Raw genomic sequence first — 13,449 nt, 5'->3', positions numbered from 1 at the left:
ATTCAACAGCACTGTCATGGAAAAGCGCGCTAACTGCAAACATTGAACAGGTTTTTATTGAGGTGCAACTGTGTACAGAGAACATGAGCGGGGGCTCTGGGGTCACTGGGCTTTAGGGGGCACCCACTCATGGACCTTCCTGCGCGTGGTGGAGTAGGGCACATACTGCTTTGAAGTGCCGCTCACGTTGAACTGGTGCACCTCAGCAAGGAACTTCTTGGGCTCGGGCGGGTGTGTGGTGGGGGGGTCGTCTGTCATGCAGTGGAGCCAGCGATGCCTGGGAGGGGGGGGGGGGACAAAGAACAAAAATCTCAATCAAGCGGGCTCATCCTTGACATTCTGACCAATTATGTTTGCTATTGTCGGTTTTACAAAAGTACAACACTGTAGATTGCTTTTCGCCTTTTCGAAAGTAACCGTACCATTCGGCGGGCACCATGCTGCCATCCACCTCCCACAAAGTGTTCTTCCCATTCATCTCCTTGGTGTAGATCACCCAGCGATGGCGTCCTGGAGAGATTTGACGCAGACGGGGGTGGTCAAACGTGACGGATCCAGCAGCCCCAGTTTGCGAACCCGTGGCTCCAATGACACCCAAACGATTCGCAGCACAACGTCCCTTCCCATCCAAAATGCTCGCGTTCTTACCGAAGAAGTAATGCTTCTTATCCTCGTAATATTTGTTGCCATATTTGTCCACGCCGATGAGGGCTCCTGTCTTCACATCGTTTACCCTGTCACATACGAACGTTCAAAGTTTTTGATGAATTCCACATAAAAAAATATATATATATATCGGAGGGGAGGAGGAGTGGAACAAAAGAGAAAACCAGTCAAGTTTCAAGTCAATGGACTTCTGTTGACAAGCTAGCTTGCTGGGCCGCTAGTTAATGCTAACTTGGTTCGGCTCCGATCGCGCAACCACAGTGGGCGTTTAGGACAGTATTTTGGTTGTCAGTCGTTCAAAATGAAAGCGTCCAGACCATCACTCTCAACTCACCTAACGAGTTGAAGAAGAAACCCCCGGACACCGCCGTGACCTCCGAGTTGTCCCAAAGCCCTTCGGACTACACTGAGGTACTCCGCCATCTTGAGACGGAACTATTTGTTGAACGGAGCGACAGGTCCAACCAGTAATTTGTCCGAACAGCAACAAGCTACCAAGTAATGTTTCCACCCCCCCCTCCACGTATTATGTCCATCGTCAACAAAGTTCACGTGGATCTCGATACATACACCCACTACCACCCATCCATTTCCGATCCGCTTTATCCTCACAAGGGTCAAAATGTGAATATGAATGTTTGAAAACACATTTAAAACAAAAAAGTGGACATTTCATGACAGCATTTCCGCCAAAATGAAAAGGACAATATTAATTCAGTGCAAAACATCGCGTATAAGGACTCGAAGCACTAGTGTTTGTTTGGTTTTTTTTTTGCATTTATTTCATAGTGAGAGAAAAGGCACGCAACCAACGTGGGAGACGAGTGAGTGACGTTGACTTTGAATGACAGAGAAAGTCACATTCACTTGAGCAAATGGAAAGTTTACAGTCACGCACGCGTGCACACAGAAAAAAAAACAAGGTCAAGTCAGGCGGGTGGGGAGGATAACCATTGCAAACGCCCTTCAGTGTTTGTTTTCATTTGTTACAAACACACGAAATTAACATTTTTCACAAAATGAAAAGATGATCGTTGCACCGGCCGAAGTCCGTCTTTCAAATCAAGTTTGAAACGCGCTTCAAAATTGGGAGGCATCATTCTGTGGCATAACTGGGGTTGCAAAATTCCAGGGACTTCCAAGCGTGTAAAGTTGACATTTCTTATGAACTTATATAAATGCGTTTGACTGGAATCATTTTATACATAATGTATGATTACGATACCATATTAAAACATTGTCAAATTTGAAATTCTTCATTGGAAAGTTAGACATTGTAGTTGTGAAAAAAATATACGTTTGCAGAATCCACACAACAGCGAGTGAGCACTAGCCATGTCCTTGCATGTGGGCAAGGGGAATTCTGTCATTGTTCCTCTTTCTGCTCGGGTATTCCGTTATTTTGGCCGCAATTCCAAAGGAGAGTTTCCAATCTGGAAACCATTTCCAAAATTGAAGCGCTTGCCCTGCAACATGAGCGGAAGGAAAGTCACATGAATTTTTCTGGGATTTCTTTCCACTTTCGGCAACTCTGCACACAAGTGTTGCTGTCAGACCCTCAAACATCCAAAAAAAAAAATCTGAAATGCCGTCACTGTAAGGTCTATTACTCTTCTTCTTATTTATTTACTTATCTATTCATTCTTTCTAGGGTGGAATGAAATGTTAATTGAAACGGTTGTCAACGTAACACTGCCGAGTGTTTGGTGTGGTGAGAAACAAATGCCGAACAGCGGGTTGATCCGGCGGGGGCCCTCCGGAAGACAATCAAGTCAGTCACAGGTTGTCTTTAAAGTAGCCCAGCTTGGCCAGGGACATCTCCCGGCGCAGCTGCATCACCTCCCAGAACATCTGTTCCGCTAAACAAACAAACACACACACTGAGCATCCCTCCTCTCACAAGTTCTCACGCTAAAACCAGTCCATCAAGCAATCAGGTTTTGTGTTGGCACGCCCCCCCCCCCACCCCACCAATTGCAGTCATCAGCTGCGAGCGTTATCTATTCCATCAAAGATGGCCAAAATGTGCGTGACAAGAGCCAATGGGAGTCGACCGCCGACTGGTCTAGTCTGGTTTGGATTTGTCTCAGGTCTGTGCAACTTTGGCCTTCTGGTTTCATGCCGTGGCTCTTCTACGCCTCTTCTTTGAATTTCTTATGGGGCGGCCCCCTTTCTATTCCTACGTGACTGGTCAGTGTTGCTTCTTACCGTCCTGCTGCTTAACGAGCCCCTGGTGGATGTAACGAATGTATGTGAAGAAATTACACACCGCCGTGATCTGATACACAAACAAGCAACGACAATTTCAGTCACTTTGCGTTTTGGAAGAGTGTTACTTTTTATTTCTTTTTTTTTTTGCCCGCCTCCCATCCTACTCACTCGGTATCGGCAGTATGGAGACACGAAGTAATAGTTGGATGAGTCCCCAAACTTAATTCTGTGCTTGCAGGTTTTGGTCTGGCCACTCAGGGCGCACTTCCTGTGACACACACAAACACGGTGAGTGAACAAAAGGAGAAGTCGACCTGTCCCCCCCCCCCCCCCCCCGCCCCCCCCATGCCGCCGAGTGAGCAACTGTGTGTGCGTGCGGTCTCACTTTGGTCCGCCACACTCGACGGCCGAGGCTTTGACGACGGGCAGTGGCTGGAAGCCCACCGGCTCCACGCTGAGTGTGTTCTGCTCCACCGATTCTAAGATGGACGAACCCAGCTGAAGAAAAGAGGAGGGGGGAAAAAAAAGTCCAAACAGTCGTGTTGAGAATCTCGCCCTGGCCACTCTGGACTAACAGCCCGCCCCCTGCCCCACTTAACTTTGAGCAGCGGCACATCTGAAGCTTGCTCATGTGATCATTTGATGTCATTTACGCATGGAAACCCACACGTGATTTGCTTTGGTGGGCCCACCAAAAAATGAGGTGGCGGGCCCGATTTGGTGTGCGGCGTCGCTGAGGTCACCTCGCTCTTGCTGAAGGTGAGGCACGGGTAGATGTCCTCGCGGTAAACTCGTTCCAGGAAGCAGCAGCGGCGGTCCAGCGTGGGCTCCTCCTTCCACGCCTTGAACTCGCTGAACAGCTGCGCGTCCCCCTGCAAGAAGAGCGAGACGCCGTGACGCGGCGGCGGAAAGCCACCGAGGCGAGCGCCGAGGCGAGCGCCGAGGCGAGCGCCGCGGTCCCTGTCGCACCTCTCGACACTCTCGCACGATGGGCTGCGTGGCCGACGCGTCGGCCTGCGTTCCCAAGATGGCCGAGGAGGTGCTCTTGTTCCTGCTGTGGCCCTTCCGGAAGGCCGCCTTCCCGCCGCCGCCCACGGCGGGGAGCTCGCCCACGGGAGACGTGGGCGAGGACAGGACCAGCGTCTTCAGGGCCTGCACCTCCGCCTGCAGGACGTCAATCTGACCGGGGAGAGGACAAGGTCGAAGCGCAGCGACCAAAGGTGCCGTGCGATATCGCGGCGGGGGCTGGTTGAAGGCTGCAATTCCAAAGAGGCGCCGCGTCGGACCCCCCCCGGAGGAACGTCAGGCGGGTGAAGACTTGCGGCTATGGAGTGCGCTCACCTTGCCCAGGGCTTCTTTCAGCTGCTTCTCGGCGTTGGCCTGCTTGACGTTGGCCTCCCGCACCATTCTGTGGGCCTCCTGAAAGGTCACAAGCGCGACGCACCGTCAGCACGCGTCACCACGCGTCACCACGACACTTTCAAGCAACAATTGGATTCGCTTCCACGAGGTGGCAGAAGGCACAGAATAAAGAGGTGATTGCACCTACTGCCAGGAAGCCATTTGAGACCGCGTCGTCGTCGTGATTTCAACGGGCATCTTGGTGTTAAGGCGCTATGTTGATGCGAGTTCGGGCGTTTCGCGCTGCCATTTTGTAGCTTCGTGGTGTCAAGGCACTTTGTTGAAGGGAGTTCAGATTTTCATTTGGACCAAAGTTGCGTATGACAATTTGACACCTTTTTGGGTGCATCCAACACGTTTTTGGCAACGGGGCAACGCCGTGAGACTTTCCTCATGTGAACTATGCTCCTCAGCACAAGCAAGCTTGGCGAAGACTGCTTGAAAGGTCGCCCCCGCCCAAAAAGTCCTCCAAGCACATCAAGTGAGAGCGAGAAGACCAACACGCCGACGGCAAAGACAACTACCGATAGTGTGACAATTTCCCGTCAAAAGGAAAGAAGTGGAGACGCCAAGACGGACGGACGGGCAGGGAGGAGGCGCACCGACCTGGAAGAGGCTGGCAGTCAGCTCCTCCAGCTCCTGGCCCAGCTGATCTCGTACTTTTGACAACCTCTCACACTCCTCATCCTTCAACAGCAATTCCTTACGGACGCACACGAGCGCGCGCGCACACACAAACACACAAGACAACACGCAGCCAATCGTGATCAAATCAAACGTGACAACAAAGACATGAAGGAGAAACAAACCAAAAACTTGAGTTGCATTTTGCATGACATCGAAACCAAGTCAACTAAGTCAAAATGGCTTGGCGGCATCAAACATCACAACAAAAGGCATGAAGAAAATGGTGAGCGAGCTCCCCAAAATAAACAAATACATAAGTAAAAAATATCGGAATGTGCATGTTCGATGACAACAACAAAAAAAAAATCTGATCAAACATGGAAAAACAACTCGGGTAAAATCACAAAAACACACACGCCTGCGCACATGCACACACGCACCAGCGATTGCCCGAATGCGTTTGCGCGCAGGCTCACCCTCTGCGCTTTGGTCAGCTCGTCCTTGAGCCGCTCGTATCCTTTCTCTCGCACCTCCATGACGGACGGGCTACGTAGCCGTGAAAAACTGTCGTTCAGGGCGCCACAGTCGCCACCGTCATCGGCCGACAGGAAGTTGCCCTCGGCCACGTCCGCCTCGGCGCCCTGCACGCTGGACGCGCCAGACAGACAATTTTACATTGTCGTGTCCTGACGCAGGCGCAAAGCGGGCGCGAGGCGCTCACCTGCCATTGCGTGCGTGCGTGGGTGTGGAGTAGACGGGCCGCGTGGGGAGCAGGTCGGCCCGCAGCGACGAGCGCAGCCCAGGGGGCGGCGCCCCCAGCGAGTGCGTGCGGTACAGGGACGTGGGCGGCTCGCCACGGCAGGCGGCGGGGCGCTGCTCCGCTTGGTTCTGCGGCCACAACGACGGCGCCGGCGGGTCAAACCTCGGCTTTGCTTTTTCCACATTTTCCTCATTTTGATCAGCATGCAACGTACGGCCGTTCAATCATCATATTGTACATCGGTGTGTTTTTGTTTTCCCGCCATTCGTCTTTTCAGCCTTTTGCGCGCGCACGACTCCACACATAAAATGGAGGAGGCCAAAAGCGTCGGCCGACGCGGCGCTGAAGACGGTGGGCGGCAAGGAGAGGCGGCCGTCGATACCTGCAGCAGGTCGGGCGTGGTGGGCGAGGCCAGGTTGACCTCATGGAAGCCTTCCAGAGTTTCGGCGTTACTGGGAGCGCTGCTGCAGGCCATGGCGGCTGCTGCTCTGGTTCATCCTTCACACTGATCGTTGGCACAGAAGAGGAAAAAGGTGAACAGCAAGTTACACCCATGCCACAAGTGCGGACAAAGCGCATACTAGTACATGGAGCTCAAGCCACAAAAACAAAACAAACAAAAAAAAAAAAACCTCAGCGGCTTGCCATAGACATGTTGATGGATTCTGGCTCCGGTCCATCACCATGGAGACGAGTCCTTGAGAACGCGGGGTAACCTGACACTGCAAAGGATGCCGGGTAGGGATCCAGTGACTAAGTCGCGCGACGTGGAGCGAGGCTTTCGAGACAGACATTTGTTTTTTGCTGCAAATGTGTGCCTTGCATCCCACTTGAGTCCCATTGCGTGCATTAGCAACTCATCAGCTGGCAATACGTACACACACTCTTGCCAGTTCATCAACACGCCCGTGAGACCGTTTTACTCTCCTTGAAAGAAGGAACCGTCAAAAAAATTCGGTCTGCAAATGTTTCACTATTTTTATCCAAATCCTTTACTAGACAGTGAGTTGCACGTCAACTGACAGGCTGATCGAGTCACCTGAACGCACCGGATAAACAAGTCTTAAGCTAATACGCTACATTACTGATTTTGTATCATTTTCTTTTAATTCTTTTTTTTATCTTGCGGTGTCCTCGAGCTATTCCAAAGGCGTCGATAAATAAACGTCATTATTATAATTAAAACCTGCTTAGCCTGCGGCTAAGAGTTAGCTCCCAGCTAACATGCTAACTCCCCACTATGACGGCTAATGTCAACTGGCGAATGTCCCAAACGCCAACAAAGTAATGACGTATTCGTCTTTGTGCGAGGGGCTGCTTGACGATGTTTGTATATTGACCGTGTGGATTTTTTAATGAAAAAAACAACAACCCATCACCAGCGAAAGCGTCGTGCAAACACTTGAGCTGTCAAAGTGCATGTCCGGTAACGGAAACATGCAACCCATTGAGCTCATCGGCTAACTGGCAAAGTGAGTATATTCTTGTCATCTATCTTTTCTGTTGTGGTGGAAGTGTCGGTAGACTCACCGGACCAGTGCGTGGACAGAAGCCGGGCGTCGGGCCGCCTCGACTCGGGAATTCCAATGGAAACGCTCGTCGACGCAGCCCCTTAACCCGGCGTAAATAACTCCGGGATGGTGCGTTCAACGGCTGCTCGGAAAGCAGCAAAACGTCTTGAAGACGGGTTTATTGTTTTCAGATGGAATGGGGCGACTGATTTCGACTAATAAAATAATCATGGCTGACACGATCAAGTAACACATAGTCATTCCATATTTACATTGATTAAAAACTATACTTCTCATAAAATGTATCAATTTTTCACGTATAGCCACGAGATGTGTGTGAGGTTTGTTCTCCCCATGCCTGCGTGGGTTTCCTCCCACATTGCAAAAACATGCACGTTCGGTTTATAGCGCACCCCAAATGGTCCGTAAGTGTGATTGTGAGTGAGAATGTTGGTTTGTCTCAGTGTGCCCTGCGATTGGCGTGAAAAAACGAGGCTGCAGCCCCAGTAGGTCTTCATTTTCTCCACAGGGTGGCGACATTGGCTAAAGGACCAACGACCTCCAAGAATTTGGGGGATGCTTGAAGGCAGAAGAAAGCAAGCCATGGAACGTATTACACACCTGAGTACAAACAAGCAACATTTCCTGGCCGTTTCCCCAAAACCACAAGTTGGCTCGCCTTCCTCCACACACGCGTGCGTCTGCCACACGCATGCGCTATGCAACAACGGGCGGGGCTTGTTGTGTTGTTGGACCATCTTAAATTTACGCGTCATCCAGTCAAGGTGGAGTCAGCAGGCGGCAACACAAGTGGGACTTCTTTCAGCAGAAAAAAAATCTATTTCTGTCCGTCAAGATACTTCCACGAGGATGGATCCTACACATTTGAAGGTAAATTGTCTTTCACTTCTGGTCTCTCGGATTTGTCTCCACCTTGCCCCCCACCCCATACCACGTTGATGCAAATTATTTTTCATCTGTCTGATTTTGTCATTTGCAATTTAAGTTCTTTAAATAAATCAGCTCAATAAAATGATGTTTACATCAACTTACATTTATTTATACTGTATTGTGTCACATTTGGCTAACTGGAACAATGGGAGAACCCCCCTCCACTTAATTCCTTGCTTTTGACTGGATTGAATCCTAAAACGTATGTGCAAAATGGGTTTCTTCCGAAACTCAAAACTTTTTTTTTTCAGGTCTTCTCTGAGATAACCTTAATCAATTTTTGGACAAGTGAGCAACTTCTTTGTAGTATTCTTGACGTTTGAGCTTGTTTACCCAAAGGAGTAGTAAAATTGAACATAGCCTCAATTAGACATGACCTATTTTGTCAAGTATTTAACAAAACAAAACCCTCTTTCCCATTTGAAAACATTTAGTTCCATTCACTAACTCCACTAGCCAGCATCAATTTTCATGAGGAAATGTTGGTAAATGTTCATTTTGGTTGTGTGCGTCGATGTCAACACTAACCGAAACCATCAACCTATTTACACAAACAAGATGAAGCGGGTTGCGGACGGATACGCACGCCGCTGATGGATCGACTCCAATGCATGTGCTGTTCACAAACAGAAATGTTGAACTGGGGCCGTACCCTTATGATGATGATGTTGGAGAAGCAGCAGCATTTGATGACGCACCGAGCGAGCCGTGAAGTCCAAGTGTTGTTTTCCAGAGGAATGCGCAGTTGTGTAGTTTCGGGCAGAGGAGCCGGTTGTGCAGCTGAGTTTGTTCCGGATTAACAGGTCGGCCCGGCTGCCGCCACGTTGTTGCTTCAGGAGTCATACCAGCGCCGCCTTGGCCTAGGAGTTTCATTGGATCCGCGACCAAGCTCGTAACTAAATTTACTCAGATGTCTTCGCACAAATGCAACTTTTCTTCATCGTGGTGACTGATTCCTGCCCCCTCCGCAGCTCCGTATAGTCATACAGAATGTACAAGAAAACAAGCAAAGACTAAGTGGCGGCACTCGTAAATGGAGGTACCGCTTGCCGCTTTATCAAGTTTGATAGTCTTTTAAAAGAAAATTCTTCATCTAACAGGACAGACAGCGAGATATTCTTTGTCCCATCTCGTGAGGGAAACGATGCCGAAACCAAAAAGCTTTCGGTCTTACTTTTGACCTTGATGTCTCCTCTCCAGACAGAGGGGAAGCAATGATCCGCTGACTCCTCGGAGCGAGGAGCAGACATGATTCCGCTTCCGTCCTAAGTGCCGCCCCCCCCGGAGATGTCCGAAGCCCGGCCGAGCCCTTCGGCCCTCATCCTGGACATGGCCAACAATCCGCGGCACTCCCGAGTCAACGGCGCGTTGGACCGGAGCACCAGGCAGCGGGTCAGTCAAGTTTCCCCAACATCTGTTCAACTGTCACATGAACTCAGAGTCTCTTTCCGGCATGACATGTTTTTTGACACAGAGGAATGAACTGGGAGAATTTCTCAATTGCAAAGCGAGAGTGGTCAGGGAAAGGGCATGCGCTCAGGGTGTCACTCAAGTCGGTCTGTGTTGGGGGGGATGACTGACGGTGTGACTGAGGAGCTTTGTTCTGTCCTCCTATTGTCCAAACAATAACCGCATCGGATGATCTGCGGGTGATTCGGGCTGTTTACACACAACACGCAGTCAGCACTCGGTTGCGGTAATCACACCTGCTTGACAACCTTCACACGCCTCAGGGACCACATCTATTAACAGCACAAGAGGCCGCCCCAACCAGTTCCACCTCACTCCTTTTTGGGTGCCGAGCCACACGATCACAGACGCCGGCCGGGCGCGGTGCTTGCGTCTTCACCTCCTGCCGTTTCCAGCCGACGCAGTGACTGACGACGGTCGTTTTCATTGACCTTCGCAGGATGAAGACACGCTGCGCTTTCTGAGCCCAGAGGAGAAGGAGTGCCTCCAGTTTTTTGAAGAGACCATCGGATCTCTGGAGAACAGCCTCGAGGAGGACGGGCTCAGGGCCGGATTGGCCAAGTCTCCAGCAAGCGCAAGCCGCCTGCTTGGCCACGAGATGGACGGACCGCCCGAAAGCCCAGATCTGTATCGCGTGCACCCTATAACAGCCAGGCGCCTCAGCGCTAAAGACCAGGATATTATAGACCTCGTACGCCCGGACCCGGACATGATGCTTGCCAAATTACCGGTCTTCAAGCCTACCAGTCCAGGTACTGCACATACTGTATTTCCTATGCTGAGTAAAATCAATTCAAATGGAGTCTTAGCATGTTGAATTTTGCTCTGCTCAGATTTCCAGAAAATGACAATGAGCCCCGAGAGCCACTTTGAGATCAAACCGAGACATGATCCTCCGCACCACTCTGCCGGCTACGAGCTGGCAGACGGTCACTCCTACCACCCGGCTGGCTCGGTCCCCACCCCGGTGCTCATTGCCAAGAAGATAGCTGAGAACCAGGCAGTGGGCGCACCCAACACTTTGGCCTCACTCCAGCGCCGGCGCAGCCAGGAAGATGTGAAATCACTCGGCCTCGACGGGGTTCCCCCCACGAAGCAGGGGCCCCCAACCTTGGCTAAGCCGACCAGATACCCGGCCAACATCGGTATGGTTATTGGCAACAGAGAGCTGCGGAATCAGCTGGGATCCAACGTGAACCTCCACGACAGGCGGGCGCTGATGCTGTCGAATCTAACGGGAGCGCCGCAGGCTCTCCTTCAGGAGGATTCCAAGCCAATTTTGGTGCAGAAGTTGCGAAAGGCCCCTTCCCGCAGCGCTTCCTTCAAGGACCCCACACCTGAGAAAACCAGGATGGAAGCATTGTCTAAGCTGGGCCTGGCCAGAAACTGCGACCTGCCAGGAGAGATGTTAGGCCTCGACAGCTTGGCGCCAAGTAGAGAGACCAGTCTCACTAGTGCTTTGGAGACCAGTGTTCGCCAAACAGTGACCAGCATCCACGGGCCGGACTCCAAGGTCCCAACATCGCCACAAAGCCACACCCCTGTCCAAAAGGTGGAGACTCCGCCTTTCGATTCCCCCAGGAGCTTTGACAACAGAAAGCCTCCAGCGAGCCCACCGCATTTGGAGAAAACCTTAGCGGCTGCGCCTCAGTCAGACATCCTGTCGCTGGAATTGAACAGTTTTGGGGGGAAATCCATTGTGGTCGCTCCCGGTCCCTCGAAGAACGAACCTGTGACGCCCCCGACGGGCTCTGATGGCAAAGTCCTTCTTTCCATGTTGGCAAACCCCAGTGAGTTCAACAGCTACGGAGAAAAGTCCAAAGTTCTGAACCCCGCAACCGAAGCCCTGACCAGGAGCGACCTTCCCGACATCCTCAGCTCCCACATTGACGTAAATCAAAACGTGCCGGTCAAACCCCAGCCGCTGCCCGCCAAGCTCAACAGTTACGGGGGCAAGAGCCGGACCATCAACCCATCTGTTGGGGTACAGCGCCCCGCAGACAGCCCAGGAAGGGCTTTGAAAGGGCCTCCCCCGACGCCGGCACCGAGAAACCCTCAGACCTCGCATCCCAATGCCGGCAAAGCGGCTGTGCCGGATGCCAAACCAAGAGCCGCTGCCCCCATGTTTCGTCCCCAAGGCATCACCGTGCAGTTTTCTGGCCGGGGGGCAACCGAGGAATCTCGCAAGCAGGCACTGAAGAAACTTGGGCTGCTGAAAGAGTCGTGACGTACTCTGGCAACGCTCCTGCTGGCGGCGCTTTCGTGAAAGTTTTTCGTGCCTCTCCAAAGGTTAAGGTGTGGCTGCGGAGACCTTTTTACCTGGAGAAGGCAGACCAGCACAGCCAGTTCTGCTTTCTTAGCAATTTAAAGACTGCTGTCAGGACTGTTATGATGATACCATTCCTCGTGTTTGCAAAGGGAACCTCTATTTTTACTGCTCTGTTTACCGACTTGGTTCTTTGTGCTTTCGGGAAAGAGCAAAGCTCTGAGCGCTTCTCTTTCGAGAAGAACTCAAGTTTTTGTCAACTGATTTGGGAGCAAGTATAGGTGGCTGTAGGGCAAACGTTTTTTTTTTTTCGGGGGCGATTATGTGACTGGGGCGAAGGTTACTTTTACTCGTCGGCCCAGCCTCCGACACTAACCACAAACTTTGGAAGGGCTTTTTTTTTTTTTTTTCCCCACTGTGCAGAAGGAATATTTTCTACTTTGTGCAGGGAACACCAAGGCATTGTACTGCGCAAAAGCACTTGGACCGCAGAGTCTTTCCGTGACTGGCGCCTCTCCTGGCTAATTGGCAGTTGGTGACTATTCTATGGGCCGCTGTACGCCAACCCATATTTATGTACGTGCGTGCGTTTCTATCTTTCAGACTCCGGCCGCTGTAGTTAAGCTACAGTAACTAATGAAGTATATTTTGAGTGCTATCACAGGGTTCCACAGCAGTGTTGCTTCTGTGGGAACTTGTGAATGTTGTTTCCAGACTCCGGTTTTTTTCCTGTAGGGCATCTACAGTTTGTATGAAGTGTGTCCTCTACTGCGCTTTCTAAGCAAAGAGTTGGACCTATGGCGCGTACAGAGTCCTGTAGAAAGTCAGTGGCAATCAATAAAGCAAATCGTGCGTCTCCTTGGTGACGAATATATAGTTCTTTGGAGTGCCTGTGGAATGTAAAGAATGAGCTGGGCGGGTGGAATTTTTCACCAGGCGTGGCAGGTGTGAAGGTACGCCTTAAACATTCTGCGCTGCCGAGGCGATACATTCGGTGTTGATTTTGGGCTTGTCCGGTAGATGGCAACATGCTGGAAGCTTCGCCACCTTACACTCGGACAGAGTACGTATATGTATGGTGGAAACGGGCAGTTTAAAAGAAAAAAGAAAAGAGCGTTTCCTCTTGGCGCATTTCTTTGTTGTATATCTGTATCAATATTTGACCATCAGAAGTCTTGTTTTCGTGTCAAAATCAAAATAATATTAGCGTCAGAGTCACTGTTCAGCTTGACATGTTTCCAAAAGCTTTTTGGGTCAGAATCAACCCAAACCAATTTCCACTACTCATTACTAAAGAACGGAAATCCAGAAAACTAAAGAAAAAAATAATAATAAAGTTTTGTGTTTGAAGAGTTTACACGAGTTTGCTTTGTGACTTGACTCTTAATGAATGCAACTTCATTGACTTGTGTGGGCAGCAAACACTTGAATCAGATTGAAGATAACGCTTCGGATACGCCCCGCTGCGTTTGCATTCACGAACTCGAGGTCGCTATGACTGCCATAGGATGACTTGTCCTTTTTTTTTAATGATATTGTTACTTATTGGTCAGGTTCCTAATTGTAGTAACCAATAATTCAACTTT

The 13,449-nt window shown here is 50.7% G+C and overlaps 3 protein-coding genes across 7 annotated transcripts; 1 reads left to right on the top strand and 2 right to left on the bottom strand.

The window, feature by feature from the left end:
* Positions 1-38: 38 nt before the first annotated feature.
* On the bottom strand, positions 39-1,135 carry ndufa12 (NADH:ubiquinone oxidoreductase subunit A12). Its single transcript, XM_086103752.1, has 4 exons — positions 1,001-1,135; positions 649-734; positions 423-510; positions 39-277 (listed from the first exon to the last, which is right to left on the bottom strand). The coding sequence occupies exons 1-4, from the start codon at positions 1,087-1,089 to the stop codon at positions 103-105; spliced, it is 438 nt and encodes a 145-aa protein (XP_085959878.1). The 5' UTR covers positions 1,090-1,135; the 3' UTR covers positions 39-102.
* Positions 1,136-1,421: 286 nt separating this feature from the next.
* Positions 1,422-9,274, bottom strand: rab3ip (RAB3A interacting protein (rabin3)). Of its 5 annotated transcripts, none has more exons than XM_086103550.1 (12): positions 8,780-9,274; positions 6,048-6,170; positions 5,627-5,793; positions 5,382-5,553; positions 4,885-4,980; positions 4,219-4,296; positions 3,847-4,056; positions 3,621-3,749; positions 3,263-3,375; positions 3,046-3,145; positions 2,875-2,944; positions 1,422-2,525 (listed from the first exon to the last, which is right to left on the bottom strand). In XM_086103550.1, exons 2-12 carry the CDS (start codon positions 6,138-6,140, stop codon positions 2,443-2,445), a joined length of 1,311 nt encoding a protein of 436 aa, XP_085959676.1. In that variant the 5' UTR covers positions 6,141-6,170; positions 8,780-9,274; the 3' UTR covers positions 1,422-2,442. The 5 variants fall into 5 exon arrangements, with proteins under 5 accessions (XP_085959676.1, XP_085959673.1, XP_085959677.1 ...); XM_086103547.1 differs by lacking the exon at positions 8,780-9,274 and adding an exon at positions 7,196-7,973; XM_086103551.1 differs by lacking the exon at positions 8,780-9,274 and adding an exon at positions 6,298-7,187.
* proser2 (proline and serine rich 2) lies at positions 7,962-13,218 on the top strand. The gene is made up of 4 exons (XM_086103546.1): positions 7,962-8,067; positions 9,328-9,519; positions 10,037-10,349; positions 10,431-13,218. Exons 2-4 carry the CDS (start codon positions 9,415-9,417, stop codon positions 11,822-11,824), a joined length of 1,812 nt encoding a protein of 603 aa, XP_085959672.1. The 5' UTR covers positions 7,962-8,067; positions 9,328-9,414; the 3' UTR covers positions 11,825-13,218.
* Positions 13,219-13,449: the final 231 nt, after the last annotated feature.

The sequence above is a fragment of the Hippocampus guttulatus genome, chromosome 22, assembly GCF_054856545.1.
Source record: "Hippocampus guttulatus isolate MCC_2025c chromosome 22, RoL_Hgut_1.0, whole genome shotgun sequence".
Classification (NCBI taxonomy): Eukaryota; Metazoa; Chordata; class Actinopteri; order Syngnathiformes; family Syngnathidae; genus Hippocampus; species Hippocampus guttulatus.
This window is presented reverse-complemented; position numbering and strand designations above follow the sequence as displayed.

Excerpts from the sequence above, each read along its gene's own strand:
- rab3ip (XM_086103550.1), bottom strand. The coding sequence starts at position 6,140 with ATGGCCTGCAGCAGCGCTCCCAGTAACGCCGAAACTCTGGAAGGCTTC. Across the intron at positions 5,794-6,047 it reads CCACGCCCGACCTGCTGCAG|AACCAAGCGGAGCAGCGCCC; the intron begins GTATCGACGGCC and ends TTGTGGCCGCAG. Across the intron at positions 3,146-3,262 it reads GTCGAGTGTGGCGGACCAAA|GAAGTGCGCCCTGAGTGGCC; the intron begins GTGAGACCGCAC and ends TGTGTGTCACAG.
- ndufa12 (XM_086103752.1), bottom strand. The coding sequence starts at position 1,089 with ATGGCGGAGTACCTCAGTGTAGTCCGAAGGGCTTTGGGACAACTCGGA. Across the intron at positions 735-1,000 it reads TTTCTTCTTCAACTCGTTAG|GGTAAACGATGTGAAGACAG; the intron begins GTGAGTTGAGAG and ends CGTATGTGACAG. Across the intron at positions 278-422 it reads AGCATGGTGCCCGCCGAATG|GCATCGCTGGCTCCACTGCA; the intron begins GTACGGTTACTT and ends CCCCCCTCCCAG.
- proser2 (XM_086103546.1), top strand. The coding sequence starts at position 9,415 with ATGTCCGAAGCCCGGCCGAGCCCTTCGGCCCTCATCCTGGACATGGCC. Across the intron at positions 9,520-10,036 it reads ACCGGAGCACCAGGCAGCGG|GATGAAGACACGCTGCGCTT; the intron begins GTCAGTCAAGTT and ends TGACCTTCGCAG. Across the intron at positions 10,350-10,430 it reads CTTCAAGCCTACCAGTCCAG|ATTTCCAGAAAATGACAATG; the intron begins GTACTGCACATA and ends TGCTCTGCTCAG.